Source organism: Ostrinia nubilalis, chromosome 3, assembly GCF_963855985.1.
Source record: "Ostrinia nubilalis chromosome 3, ilOstNubi1.1, whole genome shotgun sequence".
Classification (NCBI taxonomy): Eukaryota; Metazoa; Arthropoda; class Insecta; order Lepidoptera; family Crambidae; genus Ostrinia; species Ostrinia nubilalis.
Genome location: NC_087090.1, coordinates 17,107,084 through 17,131,213, shown reverse-complemented (window position 1 = coordinate 17,131,213; position 24,130 = coordinate 17,107,084). Strand labels below are relative to the sequence as shown.

The following is a 24,130-nucleotide window of genomic DNA, read 5'->3' as shown; positions in this document are numbered from 1 at the left end:
CATGGGCTAGTGTCGGCTCATATACCCATTTACCTAACACCCTGTATATTTTTAATTTTTATATCGTTCTTAAATAGGATCTTAGTGTAAATATTTTTTTTATACAGATTGGTATTTTTATTTTGGTTTTTTCATATAAATAGTTAATAGTATTTATCTCAAGATCTAGAGTCAATTTGACAAATCTAATATTTTTCTAGTATTCAGCACACTAGTCGCATACAGAATTGACTCTAAACTACCATGCCGCAAAATGACTGTTCCCCAGTGTTATTTTTAGCGCCCCCCATTTTTGTAGTCAAGAGTCGAGCTCAGTCGATGTCTAAGAGTCCTCCTAGTAGATGACGCCTCCCAAGCCTACACAACGTCTCGATTTTTTTTCTGGGTCTCTTACCGGCCCCCTTTAAGCCTGCAGCGCCCACAAGGGGGCGTTATCGCCCACTTTGGGAAAGACTGCTCTAGGATAACTCTAGCGATAGTATAATAAACTTAGCGGGTAATTTTCCAGAAGTTTCACTCTAGGATAACTCTAGTGGTCATGATGTGGAAAACACATTCAATCTTAAAACTCCAATGATTGAACTAGAAATCGTAGAGAGGAAAAGTGACGTAGCTGATTTAAAGCGCATATGTCTCACCGATTGTGCTTCTTCCACCATCATATTATCATACTTTCTAATATCATGATTCCCAGGATTACCTTCTACTTCTTTTACTGAACTTAAAAAGATGCTTATTTAAATCTTCAGACATTTACCAAGATCTGTTGTCTTATTATTACGTCGTAGTAGTGTAATACAATGCTGTCGTTTCTGACTTCAAGATCATGAACACTATAAGCCGGGCCTTTTCAAGGCGAGATTGAATAGGCACTTACAGAGCACTAAACTGCATCTGACTTAACACCAGGTGCGATTGCGGTCAAATACCTGCCTTTTAATGCACAAAAAAAAGATATTTTTTTCTGGTGTATAGGTGTTTTCTGTTTTATAATCAACCTCTCGCTCTTCCAGAGCTTGGAGGCGAGCAAGATGGCCGCGATCGCGCAGAAGATGCAGAAGATCGAGGAGGCGTCGCGCATCCGCATGGAGCAGACCAACAGCTTCATCGTCAACACCAAGGAGGCGCTGGACGCCAAGATGGAGACGCATGAAGAGAAGCGCGAGGCTTACATCAACGAGCTGCGCGCGCGCCTCAAGGACCACCTCGAGGGCGTCGAGAAGACCAGGTCAGTGGGAGCTGCAATGGTGTGTCACTAGCACGGCCGCACGGGCCACCTTATGACAGGCGCCGGACGCAAGATGGAGACGCATGAAGAGAAGCGCGAGGCTTACATCAACGAGCTGCGCGCGCGCCTCAAGGACCATCTCGAGGGCGTCGAGAAGACCAGGTCAGTCGGAGCTGTGACTTGACTTAAGGTCCTATGTCCCCTAGATGAGGCAGAGGGCGTCCACAGCAGTCCTCCATCGCGTTCGGTCTTGAGCTTCGCGTTTGATCTCGCTAAAAGTCTTGCCGATCTTTTTCGCCTCATCTGCTACAGTGCGTCGCTAAGTTTGTTTGGTTCGACCATATTTGCGTTTTTGGCGCTGTGACTTGTATAATATTATTTTGACGGGAAAAGGATCACTTTATGACAGCTCAACGGCGAGGAAGACCAGTTCAGTTTAAAATATAACGTATGTAGAAATATTTGTGTGATTTGACAGTCGTAGGGTACCCCCTCATTTTTGGGAAAATATTTTGCTGTGGATAATATCTTCAAGGTGTTACTAAAATAATATACTTAGTAAGTTTCTGTCGATACGCGTGGTTCACCATGGTAGCCAATGACTACAGCCGAACTACTAGTATCTGCATTTTTAAATCAATTAGATCTTGTTTGATAAGTTTCCAAATTTCCAATATTATTGCGTTGAGATTCGTTCTTTAGAGCTTCATAATCATAACGGGACTATTCCCACCTCTCGTTCCAACCGCTTCCCTCCTGTGTATCCAGGATCTACAACTTGACCGTCAATAAAAACCCAACCAGTGAAGGTCAAGTCCCGGGGGAAAGTTAAACTGTCATTGGACCCGCAATGAATTTTATCAGAACAACACAGTTCGAAGTTCTAGAGCTTCATAGCATCAACGTGTGTCCGCAGATTGACGCTGGAGCAGCAGACGGCGGAGGTGTACAAGGCGATCGAGGACAAGATGGCGACGGCCGCCGACAAGCGCGACGAGAACATCAAGAAGATGCTCGAGCGTCTGCGGGAACATGTAAGAACTTTATTTATTTGCTAAAGCCTGGTCCGTGAGCTCGTAGAATTTTGTCCAATGACCCCAAGCTACCCATCCTTATCGCTCGCGCGTAATTATATTGCTATCGCGACTGCGACGCGCGCCCGCAGTGAGTGTACGAGCGCGATAGCAACATAATTACGCGCGAGCGATAAGGATGGGTAGCTTGGGGTCATTAGACAAAATTCTACGTGCTCACGGACCAGGCTTTAGTAACATGGTAAATACTTTAACTTTCATGTAAGTTCAAATGTTGACATTAGGGATCGATGTTGTTTTGCGTACTAAATTCGTTGATTTTAAGGTTTAAAAAAAGTGCATGATTTTAAATGAACGTGTTTTTTCGTTTCGCGACCATAAATTCATATCCTTTTCGACTAATGATGACGTGTATTCTCCAGCGTGTTCTAGAAATTAGGTACCCTATGATTAATCTATGTTTAGCTAGTTAGTTTTCGATATATTCTGGGTAGTTTAGGATGAAACATTACATAAAAAAAAAATTGGATAAACGTTGAAGAATGACTAACCGAATAATTATTGTGATTATCTGCTTCGGACGTCATTTAATGGCTTAAATTGAGCATAGGCCTATGACTATGATTGCGGCTGGTAATAGGTCACTAACCCGAATAGGTTACTAACCCCGAAAACCTACAAAAGAATTAGTCACAATCATTTTATGGAAAAAAGTTCAAAGAATGACAAATTCAGTTTTGAAATCTGGAATTCGACGCGTTCAAGTGTGTTTAGTAAAGGCGGCGGTACACGTTGCGACAGAGACAAGCCACCGAGACGTCAGACGAGTCTTTAGGCAATATATATGCGGCAGTTCGCGAGCGAGACAGAGACTAATGCCCGTTTTTACCATCAATCCCTAATTTTTAAGTGACCCGTATGTAAACAAAATTCCTGTTATGTGTTGCACTTGGATTGATGGTGAAAACGGGCACAAGAGCTATACTCGGCGCAGACTCATGGCAATAAAGCTATTAACGTAGCTGAGAGTATCTAGAGAATATGATGGGTTTTTGACCATTTTAAAACGCAATTTTTTTTGGCTGTGAACGGGTGCGTTGGGGTACGTACCATAGGGGTCACTTAAATGGCGGATTTACACTACGCGGAAATTAGCCAAGTCAAAAAAACAGTGGAGTGGGGATGAAATTAATTCATTTTTCATCCCACTGTTTTTTTGACTTGACTTGGATAATTTCCGCGCAGTGTAAAAGCAGCAAAAAATTAGGGATTGATGGTGAAAACAGGCATAATAATCAAGTAACGGTCGCAGTCTCCCGCCTCGGTCTCTTGCCTCTGTCGCGACGTGAACCGCCACCTTAAGGCCGCTTGTACATGCTAAGAAAAGTCGCCGGGCCTACAAGAATTCGCGTCATTTCTTCACACGAACCGTGTACATGGCTCCGGCGCTGACCAAGAAATAATTAATTCTTGTCTGTGCTAGAGACGCGTACTTCTTCTTATTCGTTACGCAGAGCAGTCAGGCAGAGCGGTCGTGGTCACAATGAGGCGTTGTTCACCTCGGTTGTAGAAGCGGTTACAACTCTCCGCACGATCTCCCTCCATCTCTCTCTATTGGCAGACTGTCTGGTGCAGTCACATACGCCGTCCCCCACTGGTGCTTTTACTTGGTCGGTCCAGCGCATTGGTGACCTGCCACGCGTACAATGTGTAGCAAATTTTCGTAGCTAGGTCCGTTGAAATTCTTGTCCTATCTGCGGCAGACACGACGAAATTTCTTAGTGTACAAGAAGCCTAAGGCTAAGAACTTACGGCGCGATTTTCACCCGCGCCGCGCGCTAAGTCACTGGTACAAAATGTAACCGCGGAGCGGGACCCGATTACAACCGCGCCCGCTGCGGGCGAAAACTGCGTCGTGAGTTGTGCATTAGTTTTTACATAAGTATCTGCATTCTACAGAAGCTGCGGGCCCGCAACCGCCGCGGACGCGGGTGAAAATCGCGCCATGAGTTCTTAGCCTAACACGTGTTGTGTGGCGCAGGAGGAGCAGGTGCGCAAGGTGCGCGCGGGCAACCAGGAGCGGTTCACGGCACTGGAGAGCGCCATCCAGGAGAAGCTGCAGCAGGCCGCCGGCCGCCGCCTGCTGCTCGAGGCCGAGCAGAAGGAGAAGCTGCGCAACTACGTGAGTACCAGTCACATGTCAAGGTGGACAGACGACCGCGGCAGGCCTGCAGGCAGCCGCAGCAGGCCCGGCCGCCGCCTGCTGCTCGAGGCCGAGCAGAAGGAAAAGCTGCGCAACTACGTGAGTACCAGTCACATGTCAAGGTGGACAGACGACCGCGGCAGGCCTGCAGGCAGCCGCAGCAGGCCCGGCCGCCGCCTGCTGCTCGAGGCCGAGCAGAAGGAAAAGCTGCGCAACTACGTGAGTACCAGTCACATGTCAAGGTGGACAGACGACCGCGGCAGGCCTGCAGGCAGCCGCAGCAGGCCCGGCCGCCGCCTGCTGCTCGAGGCCGAGCAGAAGGAAAAGCTGCGCAACTACGTGAGTACCAGTCACATGTCAAGGTGGACAGACGACCGCGGCAGGCCTGCAGGCAGCCGCAGCAGGCCCGGCCGCCGCCTGCTGCTCGAGGCCGAGCAGAAGGAGAAGCTACGCAACTACGTGAGTACCACCAGGTGGACCGACGACCGCGGCAGGCCTGCAGGCAGCCGCAGCAGGCCCGGCCGCCGCCTGCTGCTCGAGGCCGAGCAGAAGGAGAAGCTACGCAACTACGTGAGTACCACCAGGTGGACCGACGACCGCGGCAGGCCTGCAGGCAGCCGCAGCAGGCCCGGCCGCCGCCTGCTGCTCGAGGCCGAGCAGAAGGAGAAGCTACGCAACTACGTGAGTACCACCAGGTGGACCGACGACCGCGGCAGGCCTGCAGGCAGAAGCTGCGCAACTACGTGAGTACCAGTCACATGTCAAGGTGGACAGATGACCGCGGCAGGCCTGCAGGCAGCCGCAGCAGGCCCGGCCGCCGCCTGCTGCTCGAGGCCGAGCAGAAGGAGAAGCTACGCAACTACGTGAGTACCACCAGGTGGACCGACGACCGCGGCAGGCCTGCAGGCAGCCGCAGCAGGCCCGGCCGCCGCCTGCTGCTCGAGGCCGAGCAGAAGGAGAAGCTACGCAACTACGTGAGTACCACCAGGTGGACCGACGACCGCGGCAGGCCTGCAGGCAGAAGCTGCGCAACTACGTGAGTACCAGTCACATGTCAAGGTGGACAGATGACCGCGGCAGGCCTGCAGGCAGCCGCAGCAGGCCCGGCCGCCGCCTGCTGCTCGAGGCCGAGCAGAAGGAGAAGCTACGCAACTACGTGAGTACCACCAGGTGGACCGACGACCGCGGCAGGCCTGCAGGCAGCCGCAGCAGGCCCGGCCGCCGCCTGCTGCTCGAGGCCGAGCAGAAGGAGAAGCTGCGCAACTACGTGAGTACCAGTCACATGTTAAGGTGGACCGACGACCGCGGCAGGCCTGCAGGCAGAAGCTGCGCAACTACGTGAGTACCAGTCACATGTCAAGGTGGACAGATGACCGCGGCAGGCCTGCAGGCAGCCGCAGCAGGCCACATGTCAAGGTGGACAGATGACCTACAAAGGGTAGCAGAAAGGCGCTGGTGTAACTATGCGCAACGATGAGACTTCAGACGCAGCAGGAAGGTTGGATGCAGGCCGCTAATGATCAGTTACTATGGAAATTATCGAGCCTGAATACTCAATTTAGCATCCGAATCCTTCAGGATCATCAAAATCGACGATCTGCCCACTGCAAATTTCTACTGTAAGTGTAGCTTTTTTCAACTCGACTAACAGGTGCTCGGGAGATGTAGCTGTAGTTATCTTCAATAACATGAATTCTGCATTAATCTCCGCACAGGTAGTTGCTTCATATTACAATTTAATGTTCTTCCATAATTAGTTTTACTAAATGTTGTGTTGTTTCATTTAGTTGATTTACTCATTGTCATTTAATTTCACTCCATCTTTATTTGATCCCGCATTAACCATTACCATCCATTATTTTTCACGTACATTAGAACTCTAAGCTCATGGAGGTGCGGTCTGCGGCGACGGCCAAGGTGGAAGAAATCACGAAGGAAATTGAGACTAAGCTGACGGCTGCTGAGATTAACCGCGAGAAGGAAATGCAAAGGAAACTCGACTTTGTCAAGAAGGAGGTTGGTGGATAGGCTTTTCAGTATCGGTTGGAGGCTGTTCAATGCTATTTGACGGTGGTGGTGGTAGTTTTTTTTTTGAAGACATAGTTTGTAACAAATACCTGGATTTCTGAATTGGGTTCAAATCCCGACCAGAATAAGAATAAGAATACATTTATTTGCTTAAAACACGGTATATACAGATGTTACACAGAAAAATGTTCAGTCATGTTTTGCTTACACGAAGCATGCAAATATTAATTTTGGGCCAAAAAACCCAGTCATGTTAAAGGTACATACATTAGTGCTAAATATTGTTACATAATCATTATATTCAAAACTCTCGGTCATTAAGGAACTCTGTGACACTATAATAGTTTTTACTTTTAAGCCATCCACGCAGTTTATTTGAAAATTGGCTAGAATTTAATGTTTTTATACTTTTTGGTATTTTATTATATATTCTAACACACATTGCTACACAATTTCGGTTATATTTCTCAGATCTAGGTATGACTTCCAGAACAAGTCTATCTGGGTCTCTACGGGTTCGCAAATTTATATCGCAGACTCTTTTGAACAACGTAAAATGTTTCTTGACAAAAGTACATATTTCTAAAATATACAAAGACGGTAATGGTATCAAACCAAACTCTAGAAATAAGGGTCTACACGATTTGTCGGATGGTATCCCAGCTATAGCTCTAATACATTTTTTTTGCGCGATGAAGGCTCTATTAAAATCTGTACTATTTCCCCACGCTATGAGGCCGTAGCGCAGAATCGATTCAACATAGGCATGGTAAGACACTAGTGCTGTTGATATATTAGTCACTTTCCTAACTTGTTTCAATGCATATACAAACCGATTGATTCTCATACAGAGATCATCTACATGTGCCTTCCAATTAATGTCTTGGTCGATTGTTATACCTAAAAAATTTGTTTCGGATGCCTTCTTGATTGCTACATTTCCAACATTTATATTTAAATTAAAATTATATTGTAAGTGTTTGGATTGATTAAATTGTATGTAATTAGTTTTATTCAGATTAATTGTCAAATTATTGTTGTCAAGCCATTGGATAGTATTATGTAAAGTATTGTTTATGTCAATTTCGTGGTCCTTAATTGTATTTATTTTTTTGTCAGTGGTTATAATTATTGTAATGTCATCAGCAAATAGAATACATTTATGATTTGTTACGTCAGATAAATTATTTATGTATAGTAAGAATAGGGTGGGTCCCAATACACTCCCTTGTGGGACTCCACTCTTGTTTTGTCTTTCGTCAGACGACCAGTAATCTTCAATAGGACATTATGGGTTAAAACTCAACATTCTTGAGCTATATGTTTGGTCTTCTAACTGCTTCATCTGTCAAAGCTAATCAAAATCCAGTTCTAATACTGCCCCTAGACTAGTATCAAAAAGTGACAATTTTAATTTTAAAATTAGAATAGAATCTGATATTTATTGGCTGGGGGACTCAGTTGATCCCTCACTTCCCGTTTTTGCAACATTTTTCTTTACTGCTCCGCCCCTATCGGCTGTAGGGTGATGTTATTTAGCCTAAAACCGTCCTCGATTAATGGGCTATCCAACACAAAAATATTTTTGAAATCAGACCAGTGGTAGTACGAGAGGGGACAACTAAGTAAGATAAGTTAAGCTTCAGAAAAGTTTCTAAACGTGTAGATGTTTTAAACTTCGCGTTCCATTTCAACTAAAATAGTAAGACACGGGTCTTAACGCGACGTTTATTAATGAGTTACATTATGTACTCACGGCTTGACGTTTCGGCTGCGATGCTGCAGCCGTGGTCACGAGCAGACGAGGAGTCTGCTTGTGACCTTACTATTTTAGACGTAGGGTTTCTTACGGTCCCCTCTCGTATAATTATAGTTCCAGAGATAAATCTAACGAATCTCTGGTGTTTCAGGAGCGACGCGCGGAGCTGGTGCGACAGAACAAGAGCGCGCGCGCAGACACCGACACGCACGCACACGCCGCCGCCTAGACACAACACACACCACCACGCACCGGGAGCGCGGCCGTTGGACGATTAGCTACCTTTAGGGCCAATACAGCTACGCTCTAGGAACTAAGTTAGGCCGAGTCAAGTCAAAACCAACTTATTAAAACACCCCTGCCACCCAAACACGTGACAATGAAATCCGTACGCTCTAGGAACTAAGTTAGGCCGAGTCAAGTCAAAACATTTGGCGTGCTATTGAGCCACGCAAAACTGCACCCCCAACTGCTACGGTTTTCAAATGATGTTTCAAAATGACCAAAGTAGTCTTGTCTTAGATCTGAGACAAAGCAGTTGACAGAGGTTGCACAGATATGAGACAAAGCATAGGAGAGGTTAAAACACCCTTTGGCACGTGACAATGAAATCCGTTGTTAATGAAAAACATTTCTATTACACGACGTGAAACGAGAGGGCTCCTCCGAAACGCTGTTTGCGTGGTTTTGGGTCTATCTGACTCCTTCGCTCATACTTTGCGTGAGAGGGATGGCGAAGGGGCTATTCCGAAACGCTGTTTATGTAGTTTCGGGTCTATCTGTCTCCTTCGCTCATACTTTGCGTGAGAGGGATGGCGAAGGGGCTATTCCGAAACGCTGTTTATGTAGTTTCGGGTCTATCTGTCTCCTTCGCTCATACTTTGCGCGAAAGGGATGGCAACTTTCAAAACTTCGGATAGCGTTTTTCGGAGTAACCCCCTAGTTGACAGCATTGTATCGGTGGTTTAAACTTGACTCTGCTTATATTTTGAAGGTTGCTTGTATTGGCCCCAAAACCGACATCTACGCTTTTGAGTCCTAAGCATTCGCCCAACTACTCACCCCGACGCTGACCAAAGTAAAGGGAGATAACACTTAATTTTCGTAAAAGGTTTCGGAATGTCGAATGCACAAATGCCTATGAATAGAAAAAGTAATTTTAAACGTACACAATGAAGACTGTATCTTTGAGGTCTGACTGCAAGCATCCGGAATGATTCCGGAATATTACGGAAACTTACGACACACCCAGGAATGAGGATACAATCTGTCACTTATAAAATTTGAAGATTCTGGATGCTAGAAGTCCGCGCCTTATACCGCTCCAATGTATGTCGTATCTTCCGTAAAATCTCTGTTCGAGTTGCCCTAGCTAGATTGATGTATAAACTCTTCCGTTATCTTCCAAATGTCTGTGTAGTTGTGCTGATTGGTAATTTTATATATTTTAAACAAATCGAACAAGCACCATTTTCATAAATTAAAAACCAAATTACCAGTGAGCACAACAAGTATCAAAGTACAAAATGTTTCGCACACTCGATGTAACGAAGTAGAAAATATGCGTTGTAGTTGAAAATCGAGTAGTTAAAATACGAAAACTCGAGTTGGTAGATGTTTTTATCGGGGATTCGTTGATTTATCGAGCGCTTTAGATTGACAAAGGATATCACTTTTATAGACGGGACGATGGCCTTATGGGCATTTTATATGGATTCTAAGATTTAGGTGGTTTTCGATACAGAAACGGGTCCCGGTAAAGATGTCTACTGGAGGTATTTTTTGTGGCGTTGTTTGGCGGCCTGCGGATCTCTGGTGAGTGTGTGAGGCGCTTACTTGCAAGCGTCGCGCGGACACGGAACAATATTGTGATAGGCGGCCCTGCTGAACACCGGATTTGCCAGCGTGTGGAAAACACTTTCACTGTGAATTTTATGACTAGCAGGATTTGATTCAAATTCGCTCGATGCTTATTTGTCAGAGGACACTAGAACATGTATTGTATAGCATAAACTACATCATGTTCTGAGGTGTCAGTGAATTTCAAAATCAAAAAATGCTAACCAAGTTTTCAGACCCTAATTTTTAAATTAGGAAGCGATGTAAAATTTTGCTGTTTGGTATCAACAATTACAGTGTTTCAATAATCATAAATATAGGTGTCATGCAAATTCGAATCTTAACTCGCAAGTCGTAAATTCTATGATGTGATAAGTTTTCATCGCCTTCGGCCTGTGGCCTCAGCGGGGCCACTACATATATTGATCGCACGCGCCGCACCCACGCAATACGTGTTCTGCGTTGGCGCGATACGTGACACCGAACGATTCTCGTGATCATGCTTACGACATAATTCGATCCTAATGTTATTTTTTCACCGGTAAGGCAAAAATGCTGACACTTTTAAGATATGGCCTATTTTAATAAAATTCTAAGAATGTTTTAGTCGTGGCGTGTAAATCGACCCTCAATATGACGAAACCGCTGCTACGTACAGCAGTGGTTCCGACGTATCGAGCGGAAAATATCAAGTACGTTAGTTGGGTTCTGTACAGAAAATCTAAAAAATATTGCCTGTAATTTATCGGAAAAATAGCCCGATTATTTATTTTAATTAGTGCAAAGTGTCGCGAGTACGGAACCCTCGGCAAATAACGTCGAAATCGGAAGTGAGATGGAACGAGGAGGAGGCTGACGAGTGTCCTCGTCGTTAGGTATAGACTTATATCATATTTTTAATGTTTATCATACGCAACAGTATTTTAGGGAGGTATAATCTAAATTTAAGTTTGTCTCGAGTTCGTATCACTCATTAATCGCCGTTACGCTATTGACTGTCCATTGTAATGTTAATATATTTTATAATTACGTTATCGGTTGTTTGGGAAGACTGTCGTGTCGCGGGTTGTTTGTGGCTAGGTTTTTGCGCCAGGTTGGTCGTCGCTTGTGCTCGGTGATGCCGGTCTAATTGTTATTAGTTATCACCACCCGCGGACTGGCAAGATGTTTGTTTAAGACACAATAGTTTCGAAGTACTTCATACGATAAACTTGACTGTAAGCGATAACAAACGAAAGTAAAGACGCTGCTGAGACAAAACATCTTACCGGTCCGTGACACGCCACATCATCTAGTCTACACGTTTAAATTAAGTAATCACTTCCTTTTATGATCTCAAATTGAATGTGTTAAAAATATAGTAAACATCGGAAGTGCCTCTGTAACGTAAATCGGCTCTCGGATAATACCGTTAAATCGTAACGTATAAACTGCCTTCATAGCGTTTTATATTTTTTTAAAGGTAGAATGTTGGTGTTGGACACGACGCTTGTGAGATGGCGCTGGATGTGTGGCGCACAGGTAGTGAGGGTACCCCTGCATTTATATATTTTCGCCGTTCATTTAGCGTCGATCCGTTTCAACGTCAGAGAAATGATAATAATTGTATATAATAAGAGATGTGTCTGCTTGACGCGGAGCGCGGGGCGAGTGGCTTGCCTGCTTACTCTATGTTACTACGCTGATGTGAGTAAGGGAACTAGGTGTAAGTTACTAGCTTGTTTCTCGGTGAAGATGTGAAAACCTCTGACCAATTTGCCTTGGGTATTGTGTAGCCTTTTAGAATATCACGATCGAGACGAATCATGTATAGCGATGCAAAATATAGCTTTCAGAATTATTATATTTTGTTTTTCGTAATTTTTGCGTAATGTTAGTCACTCTATCTCTTATAATGGTGTTTTAACGTTAATTTTTATATTTTATGTGATTGATTAATTAATGTGCTTCAGTTTGTGAGGTAATATGGAAATTGCTGTTCGAAGTGCCGGCAACTTTTGTAGTTTCATTGTCGTAATGAATAAAGTCATAAATACTAATAAACTATTGTTTTATTATTGATTTCACCCTTTATTATTCAGTTTATTAATCCCATATACCATCCTGCTTGATCATCAAGCATAGAAGAATATACTGGTCACGTATGAAACTCCTTCCCTGAAAATGTTCAGAACCAAAGACGAACTTAATGCCGTATGGCATTCTCTACCAGCTAACTATTGGGCCAAACAGCTTAATAGAATTATTATTCAAGAGCTCTCATGCGGCTAATCCAATATCTCAAGCAGGCCACAGGTGGAGACACTATACAGGGTGTTAGGTAAATGGGTATATGAGCCGACACAGCCCATGTTAACACATATCGTATTTTATAAAATTTATTTTGTATGAAAATTAAAATGATGATATCAAATTTCTGACTTCACCATACCATTTATATGACCATTGACCATGTTTTAACATGGGCGCTAATGTCGGCTCATATACCCATTTACCTAACACCCTGTATAGAAGTGGGTGACTGTTGTTGTTATAAAATAAATGCAATAAATAGTAATGTAATGACTAGTTGTGGTACATTTAGTTCTCTAAGTTGTGGTCCCTTACTTAAAACAATACAGATGAATGCGGATTTTACTTCAGTCGTTACCGGACATATTGGTGGGCGTGCGCAGATGAATCATCCGGCGAAAGATCCTGCATTCCCGTATAGGTACCGTACTAGTTCGATGCTTGGTTGGACTGCATGCACTACACCGTTAAATATTACATATTACTCTAGTCAGTCCTTTAAATAAATTTGTTATGGTCATGGCCACTCTTATATGACCAGAGCAGAGCTTATTTAAAAAAAAATTAAAAAAAATACTCTGTGGTATTTTCTGTGGTATTTTCACGTGCTCTGTGGTATTTTCTTTGGGGCAACGCAAATATGTCAAAGTAATGTCAATTTCGTGCGCACAGTTCGTGTGTGTGAGTTATTTTGCGTGTGCGATTTTATCAAATTTTTCATGGTGTTAAATGAAATAATATAATTATTCTAAATAGGCATTAATAGTTTAAAACTCTAGAAAGTTTAGTGTTTTATATATTCAGTTTGGTTTGGTTCGAAGTAACCTATAGGCCGTCGAAATGGAATCCAGCAGAGATGCCAAGCGTAAAAAGGATAAACAAGACGATGATGACTATCACAAGGACAGAAAACATAAAAGGAGGTCTAAATCCAGATCCCCCGCTCGGCATCGCGATAAAGAATCCAGACGTAAGCGAAAAAATTCTAGATCTCGGTCGCCCGAAGTGCCCATGAAACAGGAAAAGACTGCCAATGATTCAAAGGATTCGGAATCTAAACCAGTCATTCCCGAGAGGAAGGCGAAGGAGACCGACATGCTCAACACGAGGACCGGAGGCGCTTACATCCCGCCAGCGCGGCTGCGGATGATGCAGGCACAGATCACCGACAAGTCATCTATTGCGTACCAGCGCCTTGCCTGGGAGGCTCTAAAGAAGTCCATACATGGGCACATCAACAAAATCAACGTCGGAAACATCGGCATCATAATAAAGGAACTATTGAAAGAAAATATTGTTCGCGGGAGAGGTTTGCTGTGTCGTTCGGTAATCCAGGCACAGGCCGCATCCCCTACGTTTACGAACGTATATGCTGCTCTAGTAGCCGCAGTAAACTCGCGATTCCCAAATATTGGGGAGTTGTTATTGAAGAGGTTGGTTATACAGTTCAAAAGAGGTTTCAAACGGAATGACAAACCGATATGCATTTCTTCAGCTTCGTTCATTGCTCATTTAGTTAACCAGAGGGTGGCTCACGAAATCCTAGCTTTAGAATTGTTGACTCTGTTAGTGGAATCTCCGACCGATGATTCTGTGGAAGTGGCGATAGCCTTTCTGAAGGAATGCGGCCAGAAATTGACGGAGGTTTCATCTAAAGGTGTGAATGCGATATTTGAGATGTTGAGGAATATTCTTCACGAGGGTCAGCTGGACAAGAGGGTGCAGTACATGATCGAGGTTATGTTCCAAGTGTGGAAGGACGGCTTCAAGGACCACCCGGCGCTGATCGAGGAGTTGGAGCTGGTGCCGGAGGAGGAGCAGTTCACCCATCTGCTGATGTTGGACGATGCCACAGATTCGCAAGATATTTTGAGTAAGTTGATATTGATAATAATTAATTGTTTGTTAGTATTTTAGACATCATTTTGTAATTTCTGATTCAGATTAGCATGTTGTTTTTATCATTGGAATGGTTCAATGCTAATAAATAACTAGATATTCATATTGTTATTCTGATACTGACATAATAATTTTATTTACTGTGATTGGATGTTTACGCACAATACAAAGAAATATTTCTCTACTTTTACTTCCACTAATGCACAGTATTAAACAATTTCAGATGTCTTCAAATTTGATGAGAAGTATGAGGAAAATGAGCAAAAATACAAAACACTGAGTAAGGAGATTCTTGGCTCGGACGCTGAGTCGGGAGAGGAGGACGGCTCCGGGGAGAGCGGCAGCGAGGACTCCGACGAGGACGAGGCCGAGGACGAACAGAAGCCCGTCACCATCATAGACAATACGGAGACCAATCTCGTCGCACTGCGGAGAACAATATACCTTACCATCAACTCCAGTTTGGACTTCGAGGAATGTGCTCACAAACTGATGAAAATGCAGCTAAAACCTGGCCAAGAGGTAGAACTGTGTCACATGTTCTTAGATTGCTGTGCAGAGCAACGTACTTATGAAAAGTTTTATGGGCTTCTAGCGCAGAGGTTTTGCAATATCAACCGAATATACATTGGCCCGTTTGAGGAAATCTTTAAAGATTCATATGGCACAGCTCACAGACTGGACACAAACAGACTGAGGAATGTTAGCAAGTTTTTTGCCCATCTTCTCTTCACTGATTCAATAAGTTGGGAAGTCCTTGAGTGTGTCAAGTTGAATGAAGAAGATACGACGAGTTCCAGCCGTATTTACATTAAAATTTTGTTCCAAGAACTGGCAGAGTACATGGGCTTGAAGAAACTGAACGACCGCCTCAAAGATCCGTGAGTTCTGCTTCTCGTTTCGTGCTTAATCTTATTTAAAGTTTGTAATGTTAATGGCTTTTGTTTTTCTATTTCAGAACACTCCAAGAAGCATTTTTGGGTATATTCCCAAGAGACAACCCAAAGAACACAAGATTCTCTATCAACTTCTTCACATCTATTGGTTTGGGAGGACTGACGGATGAATTGCGTGAACACTTGAAACAAATGCCAAAGGTATGTACATAATATATTATATGAAGGACTAAAATCTACATTCATTTAAATGCTACCACAATTTTGCATTGTGTAGCATTGTTGTTAAAGTTACCATGAAAATAAAATATGTAGATGATGTGCATCCTACCTAATATTTACCACAAAAAAAATACCTTCCATCTAATATCATTTTAAACACATTTACACATACTTCAACTCATCTAGACGCGTGGCGCTGTGTGCGTAAGCTTGTACAGACAGTGACTGCGTAACTGTGTTTACTCTGTCGACCACGGCGGCTGTGGAATTACGGTTTTATTTCAAAACTCACGGGACCGGTTATTTACGCGGTTACGCATCCGCCGATCATCGCCCGCAATCGCCGCGGGCGCTGGTGAAAATCGCGCCGTGGAGTTCTTAGCCTTACAAGCACACGCACGATATCTAACATGATACTACAGTGGACCCCCGGTAGTCCGGCCCCTGTCTAATCCGGCGCCCCCTGTAATCCGACATGGTCTATTATTTATTATTGAATACGTATTCGCTAAGCATGAAAAGTTATTGCATATTTTTTGTAAGTTCTATAGCATTAATGACGTTAATTTTATAATAAAACGTAAGCTCTCTGTTGTTGTTTAATTTACTAAATCTGACATACATAATGAAGTATAATTAGTATTTCAGAGTACATATGTATGTATAAAGAATCTTATCATTGGATCTGTAATTTGTCGGATTATTTTTTTTACAAAAGAGTACCTCTCTTTTGTAAAAAAAATCCGGACTATAGGGGGTCTTAGGCAGCACTCTATAATCCGACGAATTCGATAGTTCGACACTGCCCTGCAAAATGTTTGTCGGACTACCGGGGGTCCACTGTAGTGATTCCTCATTAATATTCAACCTCAATGCAATGATATTATATAAAAACAAAAGCAGATATGTTATAAGCGCTCGCGCTGTGAATACTCAAATACGTCCCAATTGGGACGTCTTGTGTTTAGTCTTCGTGTGGCCTGCGTCGTGCGCAATCGCGTGCGTACCACACCGTAAGTTCCTGTGTTCTTACCAAAATAAATAAAAAATGCCATCGTGTGTGTTTCGAAAGTGTACCAATTATGACTCTAAAGTAAACAAAATACAAGGGATCTCTTACCACATGTGATTATGCAAAATTATTTAGTATTTATATTTTCAATTATTTATGCAAACAATCAAGACGCCATGCGCCATGTTCAAGTTAAGAAAGAGAAAGCGATCTTGTTTTGACGTTAGAGCGATAAGGATGCGTGCGCTGCGGACATAGATTAGTTAGTGCAGAATCGTTAAAACTATAGCTATCTCTTTCATTTGCGTGCTATTTCGTATCTTTTGTTTCACTTATCAGTTACATTTGTCAATGTGTGCAATTTGGAATAGCTCGGCACGGATTAAAATCGTAATTTCTATGAACGTAACATATCTATAGTTCTGTAATATCATTACCTCAATGTAATTTCGTATTTCCCTCCAGAACGTCCCAGCCGCTGTGACGGAGATCAACGTGGACAGCGAGTCGTCCAGCTCCAGCAGCTCCAGCTCCGACTCTTCCAGTGACTCCAGCTCAAGTGGTACGTGGAGCATTTACTGTTGAGCCCATTGACGTATGGTTAATTATCCACCCTGGAAATTTTTCCAGGGTAGGCTTGTACCTTAAGTACGTGCACTTTTATGTGTCTTATCTTTGTCTCTTAAAATGCAATAATTTGTATATTTATTTTGTTTTTGCAACTGCTACATGGACAAATAAATTTTACAAGCAAGTTTACTTTCAATTATATTAGCTACAGTGCTGGCAATAAAATAACCCAAGTATCTACATTTACAGAATCAGAAGATGAGGGAAACAAGCAAAAGAAAAAGAAAAAAGACAAGAACAAAGAAAAATCATCCAAGACAGATGAAGATTCGGAGCCCAAGAAAAACGATACCGAACGGTGGGGCCACGACGGGTTTTATGACACCTACGGCAAAGACGCGCGCCGCACTCAAAGCAGGCCCGAGAGAAATGAAAGAGACAGCGACAACTTCCTCAAACCGCGGGATGTGCCGAGGCGAAGGGAAGACGACAGAAGCAGGAATGATCGTAGAAACGATGACAGGAGAAAGCCAGACGAAAGAAATGGTCACGATAGTTATGATAATAGGAGGAATCGCGACGACAATAGACGCGATTCGAATCGCAGGCAAAATGATGAGCGCGATGAAGAAGCTAGAAGAAGAAATCGTGAAGATGGTGACAGAAAGCGTGACAGGGACTCAGACCGGAGACAAAGTGATGAAGAATACGCTAGGAGAAGCCGTGACGATGCAAGTGACAGAAGTGACAGACGACGTGACAAAGATACTGAACGTAGACAAAATCCTGATGAAGAAGTGAGCCGAGGAAATCGGGATGACAGAACACGTGATAGAGACTCTGACCGTAGACAGAGAGATGAGCGTAGTGAGGAAAGTAGTAAAAAAAATCGAGAGGATGAAAACGACAGGCGACGTGACAGAGATTATGATCGTGACGAAGAAGTTAAAAGAAATCGCGATAACGCAAGCGACAGGAGACGCGAAAAAGACTCTGACCGCAGGCAAATTGTTGAGCGCGAAGAAGTGAGTAGTAAAAGGAATCGAGAAGATGGAAGCGATAGGCGACGTGAAAAGGACTCAGACCGCCGTAAAAATCATGATCGTGATGAAGACAGTAGTAGAAATTATAGAGAAGACAGTGGAGAAAGGCGTCATGATAGGGATCGTGAAGATGCGAGTGACAGGAAGCGTGACAGAGATGATCGTAGGGAAGTTGATGAAAGCGACAGAAGCCGAGAAAGTAGGAAGGATAAAAGACGTGACAGGGATCTAGAACGCGAAGAATACGATGATAAAAACGTAGGACGAAGATACTATGAAAGTCGACATGACGACGAAAGTCTCGAATATAAAAAAGATAGGAGAAATAAAAAAGATTCTGGTTACGAAGAGCAGTCCAGAGATAAAAATGAAAAAATAAAGTCAGAAGATGACACGTCGAGTGACGATTCTGGAGAAAAGAGACATAAAAAGCGAAAGCATGCTGACAGTGACGAGGAGAAAACTACGAAAAAGAAAGATAGCCGAAAGAAAGAATCAAAAAGCAAAAAGAAACACAAGAAGAAAGTGGAATCTAGTTCAAGTGAGGACGATTCTTCAAGCAGCGACGATTCATCAAGTGAAGAAGAAACTGTTAATAGGAAAAAAGGCAGGAACAAGGTTCGCCCGGAGGATAGCGATAAAGAGTTGGCAGATGGATGGGATATAAGAAGAAGAGCTAGCATACAAAGGGAGCTTGGCAGTCGTTACTGGGCCAAGTAACTGAACTTTGTACAAAATACTTGTGGTTTATAAGCCCTGCGGTAAAAATAACTCGTTAAAGCACTATCCACTGCTGTGGTGACTGAGTTTCATCCGCCACTTCCTCTCAGTACCAGCCCTTATTATGTTATTCCGAAGTTGTGGTAGGCTTTGGGACGTGTGTAGGCGCCATGGAATGGGCCTAAGTACATCATCACAGTGTCAACAAAATTAACGACACGTTTTTTATCGCAGAGCTATAAATACATATTATTCACTAATACCTAGAGCGGTATGTGAACAAATCACTACACAACTTTGTTTTAGCCTAGGCGCAGACCACCGATTTTAGTTGGCGGATAGTTGGGTCGGGCTGTTGATCAGTATTCATATGAACATGTATGGAAGTGCGAACACTACACCGATTATCGGGCGATTCTTCATACAAATTGGAAATTGATTCAACTATCGGCTAACTAAAAGACTGTGGTCTGCGCCTAGGCTTACTTGAATATGCTTTGTAAACTGTGTGTAAATATTGATTCATTTATAGTTAAGAATTTATTGAATAAATGTAATGAATGATTCAAAACCACTTGCTTCAATGTTGCTAATTTTATACAACCCCCTGATATGAAGTTAGGCCATTATCACACTGCACCGCCCTCCGCCGCGGTACGCGGGACGACAGATGCGGGATCATTGTATGCAAGTACCTCAGTTTGCATAGAAAACACGCGCACAACACACTGACAACGCGTCTGCGCGCGGGATTTTTTATATGTAGCCACGCGGACCGCGGCGGAGCACGGTGCAGTGTGTTAATCTTCTTAGCTAATGAATAATTTTAGTATTTTTTTTTTATAAAATAAACCAGCCCCCCTAGACAAAACGCACTTTTTGATCGAATCGAAAATCGAATCCGTCAAAACTCCATACAAAAAAGGGGCTTTTCGACCACTTCGACTGGTTTGCGATTATAATTTGCACTTTGTCTAGACCCACAGAAACGAAAATGACCAACCATAAATTCATCAAAATAGTTTTAATTAATAAACTCCTGTCTTGCCTCTTGTTTGTTCTGTTATAATGTCAATTTGATTACATTTGTCATTGAGGATTGCTTAATATTTACCAAAATATTTCTCAATAATTAAGTTGTAAATGTTTCTTTTTCTTACCATATTATTAGTAGTGTTGTAATTTTAAAACATACATTATAAATACCAAAATGGAGCCAACACTAGATTCTAAAACCAGCACGGAATCCAGTAAAATGGATCCCGTTCAAATAAAGGCGGCTTCCGCGCCCATCGTCCCTCTGAAGAGTGAGGAGACGAAGCTAAAGGTGCAGCTGTCAGCGCCTTCTTATCTAAACTCCTTGCGGGAGAACGACGCGCCTCCGTTTAGAAGGCCCGGGCGGGAGGCGCGGCCTCGCCTGCTGATCGGGACTATTATGAACGAGGAGGAAGCCATCGAGATGATCGCGGCTGCTGATTCTGACAAGGAGAATGGGTTGAGGAGGTTTCTGGGTGAGTTTTAGCTTTCTAGTCCATTTAACAGTTCTGTGGGTTTGGTCAAAAACTGATGATACAAAAGGCCTATAATCTGATCTCAAATTATCCAAGTGCCTGCTGTCTGTACACCATACCATGTAGTTGTAAGTAGCTCATCGAAAAGAAGACTATATCCCAGGGTTGTGGACTATGGTGACCTCAGGTGTTACAACACACGCGATAGAAATACAAGCAAGTACTTAGTATTTTTTTGACCTTTAAACGACTAATTTAAGGCCCGGTTTTCACCAGGGTGGAGCAGACCGGAGAAGTTTTTTTTTTATCCACAACGAGGAAGCTCTTGGCCTGTATCTCACCTGATGGTAAGTGACGATCAGGCCGAAGGTGGAAGCGAGCTTCACCCGGAATCCTCAACCACGGAGGAACTGGCTATCTTATCTCTAACTGTCTCAACACAACAATGCTGTTAACATTGTTGTTATAGCGACAGACTTAGGTAAGATGGTGGTAGCTAGCCAGGCGGACTTAGAATAAGCCCTACCACCAACCAAACCGAACAGAAAAATCTGCCCCCACTAGGAATCGAACCCGGGACCTCTGCGTCTGAAGCAGGTGGTCTTACCACTAGACCACAGAGGCGGTTAAAGTTTTTAATAACCTGGCTTCACTTGGTGGAAACCGAAAGCGTTTCATATTCTAGCTCTGTTTTTAACACAGGATTTCGTCTTCTCAGCCTACTTCTTAGTCGAAAAGAAGGTGACAGAGAACTTCAACCTGTCCGAGAAGTCGTTCCTCATCGGGTTCCTTTCTGAAACGATCGAGTACGCCGCGCGCCGCGACTTCAGCGCCTTCAAGCTGGCCGTGCTCATCACGCTGTATCTCCACACGCACCTTTACTTCAAGTGGTACTATTGGCAGGCGCCGGCCGCCGTCTGGTTCTACTTCAAGGAGATCATGATACGGCATACGATTGAGGTGATTATCTAGGGTCTGTTCAAATGATACATTTCAGGTGATATAAGGTACAATCCGGTCGAGTTAAGTGCGCACCTAGCTGCCGCGATGTCGCAGCGACGCTCTGGTACAGACGAGGTGAACGCGGGGAGGTGTAAGGGAGAGGCAGTTAACTCGATCGGCCCTGGGTTTAAAAAAAAAACGTTATGATGATAAATTCTTCAAACTGATAATAGGCAGTGCAAAGGGCTTATTAGTTCTCTGAGTCAGGTCCATAATGGCTTGGGAACGATTACGTTTTCATATGAAGGTAGTAGGCTGTCTGGAAGAGATCACTTTATAGCTAAAAGGCCACCTCAATAGTACCGTATCTTTTGCATATTTATTTCTTTTCTTGTCTTGTGTGGTGTACAATGGTGTTCTATCTAGATATCTAGTATTTTTATTTTCTTTAGTATCTATCTATACACGTGTTATATTCCAGGACTCGCCAGATGGGCAGGAAGTGTTCGAGCCAGACGAGTGCTACGACATCATCAGCCACTTCCACACCGTGTACATCGCCAACCTGCCGCTGGTCCACATCCTGACCTTCGGCGCCCACAGGCTCAAGTTCCTGTGGCCGTTCAAGCCAAAGTGACGCTTATATCTGCCTTGTTTATGCCTAAAATATATTTTATTGAGTACCCATAATAATCTTTTTTTTTATCTAAGTACTGTCGGCCAGTTCCAGCTACCCATTTTCGTTTTTTCTCTAGCTCTCATCAAATGGTGATTCTTTGCGATAGAACGAGACGACATGACCGGAAATAGGTAGCTGGAGCTGTGGCCGATAGTACAAAGGCGGGCGCGGTTACTCTTTTAAATATCTCGATGCATCATGTAGCTGGAGCCGCAACAGTGGATGTGTGACTTTGAAATATAAAGGATTGATTGAAGATGTATTTTTAAATGCAAGTGTAAAATTGGGACTAGATTTCAGTTTGTTTGACTGCTTATTATTACAGAATATCAGACTTCTAGGAATAAAGATAGAAAAATATATTCTAGGTAAAAAATAAGAAACTGTTTATTAAAAACATTTATTATCATACAACATTCTTGATTTGTTCTTTCAAATGCTTAGGTACCTTCTTTTTCTTTCTTTTCCTCACTTTACCTTCACTGACGCCATCCTGTTTCTTAGCCTCATTCCTTACACCTGGTTTCTTTTTCTTCTTTTTGCATGACAAGGGGTTGGGGTTGTGGGGTTTTTTCTTTCTCATGGGCACTTTAACTTCCTCCACTTTTTCTTCCACACCGAGGGCCTTTTTCATGGTTTTCAGTGTTTCATTTTGAGTCTCACTTATGAATACACTCGGTGCCTCTAAAGTTTGTCCTGCTTTATCGTAGCTAGCCCTGGACGGTTTATCTAATGTCGGTGACTTGTTGTGTAGGTACAGCAGTGGGACACCAGCCCTTGTTCTAAATTTCTCCTGTAAATCCCTATCTTGGGACGCTAATATGTAATGCTTGTCATTCTTCTTTCCGATCATGCTCATAATGCAGTTGGAGCCGGTGATAGGGTCCTTGTGGCCGCACTCGTGGAGGCCGAACTGTTTCAGGATGGTGAGAGCGCCGTGGGTCTTCTTGGCAATCTTTTCCGTCTCTATTATTATGCATCTTGTAGTAAGTAATTTTACTTGTCCGTTTAAATACTTAGGCAGTTGGTCTCTTATATTTATTTGTTCCTGGAAATAGGAGAACAAAATTGTTTTATTGAATTATAAATGGATATGTTTGATACCATTATTAAAGATTCAAGTAGAGAGAATTAGGGACCACAAAAACCAGGGTATTCAATTCTTAGAACTGAATGGGGATTTTTTGAAAAAAGGTCAGTCTCCCATTGATTGGGAAGGTCAATGGGGACAGGAATAACTTAAAAAATAATAAAGACACTAGATAAGGGGTAAATGTAAATTAAAAAAAAAACTAACAGCATGCTTTGTCTCTAGACACTTAACTTAAGTTGCACCATCTTACTTTATCAGCAAATTGTTTTTGTATTGAAACACTTCAAGTTTGTTACAGTTAACGTAATATGGTGTAACCCAGTCTTACCGGCAACCTTCAAATTCCACTGCCCACAGTGCCTCTCTAAACACTCGACATTGGCAAAACCAGTGTGCTTCAAATTCGCACCATTGAAGCCATCAGAATAATAATAAGAGCCTTATTAAACTAAAATATGCAGGAGAATACCTAGTTTTGATTCTGAGCGGGCTCGGGGAAGTTCTCCTGCCAGCGCATGCTCTGCTCCCTGAGCGTGAGGTGCGAGTCGGCGCTGTCGGCCTCAGGGTCGGGCAGCTCTTCCAGCGGCACCTGGATGTCTTCGTGCGGCAGCTGCTCTAGCCGCCACTCCTCGTCTACTATGTCCGCCAAGCGCCCCATGCGAATGTATTTACTGTCCATCCTGTAGAGGAAGGACTGCGTTTACTATTTGAGATCTTTTAGATTTAGATGCCTGATTGGCTGGTTTTTATTGTTAGAGAACTTTTTGACCGTTAGTCCGCGGGGGCTGATTATTACGACGTGATATAAATTGACGATTGTGGCCAGGCTTCTCTGACCCAACTGTTTTCAATACTAGGTATTCTCCTGCATGTTTTGATGTAGGCAATTTTTTATAATAGACGCTAACTCACTTTGAATGCAGCAAAACAGAATGTGCCATCAATAAGAACTTGGTAAGGCTGGTGGAAACCAAAGTTGTTGTAGTAAAATTTGAGATACTTTTGAACCTTCTTGTATCTTGTTATCTTCATTTTATTATTGACTACGAACCTGTTTAATTGAAGCTTAGATTATTTACTAAATTAAACTGAAATTCGCAGTTTCTCAATTATAAAATACAACGTGCAAAACGCAAAGTATTTTTTGTGACAGTGACACT

General features: G+C 43.2%; 4 protein-coding genes across 7 annotated transcripts in view; 3 read left to right on the top strand and 1 right to left on the bottom strand.

Annotated features, from left to right (window-relative positions):
- LOC135088078 (meiosis-specific nuclear structural protein 1) overlaps nucleotides 1-10,247 on the top strand; it is a 46,333-nt gene extending 36,086 nt beyond the window's left edge. For all 3 annotated transcript variants that reach the window (XM_063982963.1, XM_063982962.1, XM_063982964.1), the window contains 5 exons: nucleotides 1,014-1,228; nucleotides 2,145-2,262; nucleotides 4,304-4,444; nucleotides 6,341-6,481; nucleotides 8,404-10,247. In XM_063982963.1, coding sequence (XP_063839033.1) covers nucleotides 1,014-1,228; nucleotides 2,145-2,262; nucleotides 4,304-4,444; nucleotides 6,341-6,481; nucleotides 8,404-8,481 — 693 coding nt within the window. In that variant the 3' untranslated portion in view covers nucleotides 8,482-10,247. The remainder of the gene's footprint in view (nucleotides 1-1,013; nucleotides 1,229-2,144; nucleotides 2,263-4,303; nucleotides 4,445-6,340; nucleotides 6,482-8,403) is intronic.
- A 2,795-nt stretch (nucleotides 10,248-13,042) lies between these two features.
- Nucleotides 13,043-19,319, top strand: LOC135088076 (pre-mRNA-splicing factor CWC22 homolog). Its single transcript, XM_063982961.1, has 5 exons — nucleotides 13,043-14,256; nucleotides 14,506-15,163; nucleotides 15,241-15,379; nucleotides 16,878-16,974; nucleotides 17,232-19,319. Exons 1-5 carry the CDS (start codon nucleotides 13,224-13,226, stop codon nucleotides 18,743-18,745), a joined length of 3,441 nt encoding a protein of 1,146 aa, XP_063839031.1. The 5' UTR covers nucleotides 13,043-13,223; the 3' UTR covers nucleotides 18,746-19,319.
- Nucleotides 19,320-19,933: 614 nt separating this feature from the next.
- Nucleotides 19,934-21,844, top strand: LOC135088375 (uncharacterized). Its single transcript, XM_063983225.1, has 3 exons — nucleotides 19,934-20,256; nucleotides 20,975-21,216; nucleotides 21,680-21,844. Exons 1-3 carry the CDS (start codon nucleotides 19,956-19,958, stop codon nucleotides 21,833-21,835), a joined length of 699 nt encoding a protein of 232 aa, XP_063839295.1. The 5' UTR covers nucleotides 19,934-19,955; the 3' UTR covers nucleotides 21,836-21,844.
- A 419-nt stretch (nucleotides 21,845-22,263) lies between these two features.
- On the bottom strand, nucleotides 22,264-24,102 carry LOC135088074 (anaphase-promoting complex subunit 13-like). 2 transcript variants are annotated; one of them, XM_063982959.1, is made up of 3 exons: nucleotides 23,883-23,999; nucleotides 23,440-23,650; nucleotides 22,837-22,925 (listed from the first exon to the last, which is right to left on the bottom strand). In XM_063982959.1, the coding sequence occupies exons 1-2, from the start codon at nucleotides 23,909-23,911 to the stop codon at nucleotides 23,440-23,442; spliced, it is 240 nt and encodes a 79-aa protein (XP_063839029.1). In that variant the 5' UTR covers nucleotides 23,912-23,999; the 3' UTR covers nucleotides 22,837-22,925. The 2 variants fall into 2 exon arrangements, with proteins under 2 accessions (XP_063839028.1, XP_063839029.1); XM_063982958.1 differs by lacking the exon at nucleotides 23,440-23,650 and having other exon boundaries at nucleotides 22,264-22,925; nucleotides 23,883-24,102.
- Between the last annotated feature and the right edge of the window lie 28 nt (nucleotides 24,103-24,130).